Below are 3,606 nucleotides of genomic sequence, written 5' to 3'. Positions count from 1 at the left end.
GCAAAAAAAAAAAAAAAAAAGGAGGGCGGGGGGAGCTGTTCCTCAGACCAACTTCCTTCTCTTGAACCTAATTCTAGCCCTTGGAGTCAATAGATGAAGTCTGCAGTCTCTTCCACAAGATACGCAGTTAAATACCTGAGGATATTCAGGGAGTTGGACTTGGGTGACAGGAGGTTAACAGTAACTACCAAGACTAGGGAAATGTTAAGGAAACTACCCGGGTTGAGTCACTGGGCTATAGGCAGGGGACGTAAGAGTCCTGGCCTGAGGCACTGGGGATCTTCCTTTCCCCATCCCAGACAAGGCTGGGGGCACCTGAGTCATCAGGGCACTGCCTGAGGCAGAGGGCCCTAGACACCTTGCAAAATACTTCCTGTTATGGCTCCTCTCCTGGCAACATCATTCACTGCAAAATTTCCCAGAAGGACAGCGGATGGGGTGGTTAGGAGGAAGAAAAGTGGGGAGTGACAGGGTTCAAAGAGGAGGGAACGGAGTGACATCCCAGGGTTACATAAACTTTCAGAGGCTGCCAAAGAGTAAGGACAGATAGGTTTGTGGAGCCTGGAAGCCGACAAGAGCCGCTGTAAAGGAAAGAAGCCACAGCCCATCCCAGAGCCCGGCGGAGAGGCAGAGGTTCTGAGGACCTATCGACCATGGTGAGTGTATGCTCTTAGGGCCGAAGGAGGGCTACTCGGGGAACCTTAGGGACCGGCAGGATCCGCCCTGACCTCCGCTGTCTCCGCAGGTGTGCGTGCCCTGTCTGCTGCTGCTATTGCTGCCACTGCTGCGTGTGTCTGCGGCCACACTAGAGCCCTGCGAGCTGGACGAAGAAGATTTCCGCTGCGTCTGCAACTTCACGGATCCGAAGCCTGACTGGTCTAGCGCCTTTCAGTGTGTGGCTGCTGTCGAGGTGGAGATCCGTGGCGGCGGCCGCAGCCTGGAACAGTTTCTAAAGAGCGTCGACGCCGACCCGAAGCAGTACGCTGACACAATCAAGGCTCTGCGAATGCGGCGGCTCACGTTGGGCGCTGCCCAGGTTCCTGCTCTGCTTCTGGTCGCCCTTCTGCGTGCGCTCGGTTACTCCCGCCTCAAGGAACTGACGCTTGAGGACCTGGAGGTAACCGGCCCGATGCCGCCGCCGCCTCTGGAAGCCACTGGGCCTGCGCTCTCCACCCTCAGTCTCCGTAACGTGTCGTGGGCAACAGGAGGTGCCTGGCTCGGCGAACTGCAGCAGTGGCTCAAGCCTGGTCTCAGGGTACTGAACATCGCGCAAGCACACTCGCTTGCCTTTGCCTGCGCACAGCTCCCCACCTTCCAGGCCCTCACCAACCTAGACCTGTCTGACAATCCTGGACTCGGCGAGCGCGGGCTGATTGCGGCTCTCTGTCCGCACAAGTTCCCGGCCCTCCAAGGTCTAGCGCTACGCAACGCGGGGATGGAGACGCTCAGCAGCGTGTGCGCTGCGCTGGCGGCGGCGAGCGTGCAACCCCACCGCCTGGACCTCAGCCACAACTCGCTGCGCGCCACCGCCCCGGGCGCTACCTCGTGTGTCTGGCCCAGCTCACTGAGCTCTCTCAGCTTGTCGTTCGCGGGGCTGGAGCAAGTGCCTAAAGGACTGCCGCCCAAGCTCAGCGTGCTTGATCTCAGCTGCAACAGGCTAAGCAGGGCGCCGCGGCCAGACGAGCTGCCCGAGGTAAATAACCTGACACTGGACGGGAATCCCTTTCTGGACGCTGGAGCCCTCAATCACCAAGAAGACCTGAAGAGCTCTGGCGTGGTCCCAGTCTGTGCGCGTTCCGCCTTGACCATGGGGGTGTCAGGAGCCCTGGCACTGCTTCAGGGAGCCGGGGCCTTTGCCTAAGGCCCAGGGGAGGGGGGGGGGGAGGAATGAATTGGCTCAGATTGCCCTGGCTCTGGGAGAGCCTCGTCAGGACATCTCAACCAACCAACCCTCTGCCCCATCTTCATTAAAATCTTAAACAGCGGGTCCGTGTCATTCACTCAACAGACGTTTACTGGGCACATTGCTGGATAGCGAATCCATTATACTTAAACTTTCTTCATCCTAACTCCCTAGAAACCATACCTGCCCTTCCTTAGAAAAGAACTACTGGGGCAGAAAGGGCAGGGAAAAGTCGCCTGTCTAGGGCTGTGTGGGAGAACCAAGGGTTTCTGCCCAATGCGGGCTTTCTGAACAGTTTACTGGCACCTGTGTTAAAGGATGTTTGAATGGTAAACATACCTAGGAGGATACAGAATGTTTCCTCTCTGGTGCATTTTCCAAGAGTCAGCTTCTCCCTTTCCAAGGTAATAAAACCCAGAGCCATTTGCTTATTCTCACTCTCTTTTTTTCCTCCAACCCCCAGTGAGGAGAGACAGCTATGCCACTTGTTCTACATAAGCTCTGAGTTTTATAATTTCAGGGTTCCTCTCCTGTAGCGTACAGCCCCTCTGCACACACAGGTACATTGGCTTTCACTGTGTCATGTAATGGGGAGTTTGGTGTGGTGGCCCCCAAGCTGTAAGCTTATTCAGCTTTCTGCTTTCCGGAGAACTGCTTGTCTCTTTCTTGGTATGCACTCCTGACGCTGCGGTATTGAGCGTAAAAAAGGAAAATGGCTTGCGGCCAGTTTCGTTCCAGGTGCCTGCTCTGGATCTAAGAGCCCCTGGTTGTTCCCCAGAAGAAGGACGTGCTGCCCTAAGGGGGAAGTCTGTACCTCCAGAGAATGGCCCATAAAGCATGCTAACGCATAGACAGTGGCGACAGAATTATGTGGAAAACAAGGTTTACTGATTTATTGTCTGCTATTCGTTCCGTACTAAACCTATATATACATTCATGCTCTTTGAATAAACTTGCCTTGCAACCATCAGTTGTCTTGGCCCTTCTGATCCCATACTGGTGCTTTTCAGTTCCTTACCCCTCACCGCCAGGAACTTCTAGCTTTCTGCAGCTGGTCTGCGGCAGTTTGGGGTTGGGGAACTGATACAAGATGCTGTCATTTAACAGCCTGTCTCTGAACCAGAGATCTTGTGACTATGTTAGTATATGTGTGTATAATCGTTCTTTGATTTGCAAACAGGATAACACCTTAGACCCTTCACAGCTTCTCGGACCCCTGCACAGGGCAATTAATAGTATACGTCCTCTGAACCACATTATCTCAGCGACCCAGGACATCAGCCAAGAAGTACTGTTCCTTCTAAGGGTTCCTTCTTCATTACATCAAGGAGGCAGCCACACCCAGCAGAGATCTAGGTATCTGCCTCGAGGGGGACCTCAAGAGGAGTGGGAGGAGGCATGGAAACATAGCCCTCCAGCCTGCCTCCCTCCAGTGTCCAGAACCACACAGAAAGGAACGGAGAATGCAAATTAACATTGATGGGAGAGTTACACAGGTTATCAGACCATGGGCTCAAAGAGTCATAGGGACAGCTAAATAAACTGCCAATCTACGTGGCTGAACCACACTGACTCCATTTTTGTCAGCTCCATCTTAGGCCCACAGTCTTGCCCCTCCCCTTTCTGCACAACTGAGCTTTAGTCTACTCACAAGGAGTGCACCCAAGCCAGATTACTTTCCTAACAACTTTTACTCTTGCCTT

At 54.0% G+C, this 3,606-nt stretch overlaps 1 protein-coding gene across 1 annotated transcript; it reads left to right on the top strand.

The window, feature by feature from the left end:
* Window positions 1-387: 387 nt before the first annotated feature.
* On the top strand, window positions 388-1,985 carry CD14 (CD14 molecule). Its single transcript, XM_059917271.1, has 2 exons — window positions 388-656; window positions 746-1,985. Exons 1-2 carry the CDS (start codon window positions 654-656, stop codon window positions 1,859-1,861), a joined length of 1,119 nt encoding a protein of 372 aa, XP_059773254.1. The 5' UTR covers window positions 388-653; the 3' UTR covers window positions 1,862-1,985.
* Window positions 1,986-3,606: the final 1,621 nt, after the last annotated feature.

Source organism: Balaenoptera ricei, chromosome 3, assembly GCF_028023285.1.
Source record: "Balaenoptera ricei isolate mBalRic1 chromosome 3, mBalRic1.hap2, whole genome shotgun sequence".
Lineage (NCBI taxonomy): Eukaryota > Metazoa > Chordata > Mammalia > Artiodactyla > Balaenopteridae > Balaenoptera > Balaenoptera ricei.
Note: the sequence above shows the minus strand (reverse complement) of the source record. Positions and strands in the feature narration are given on the sequence as shown.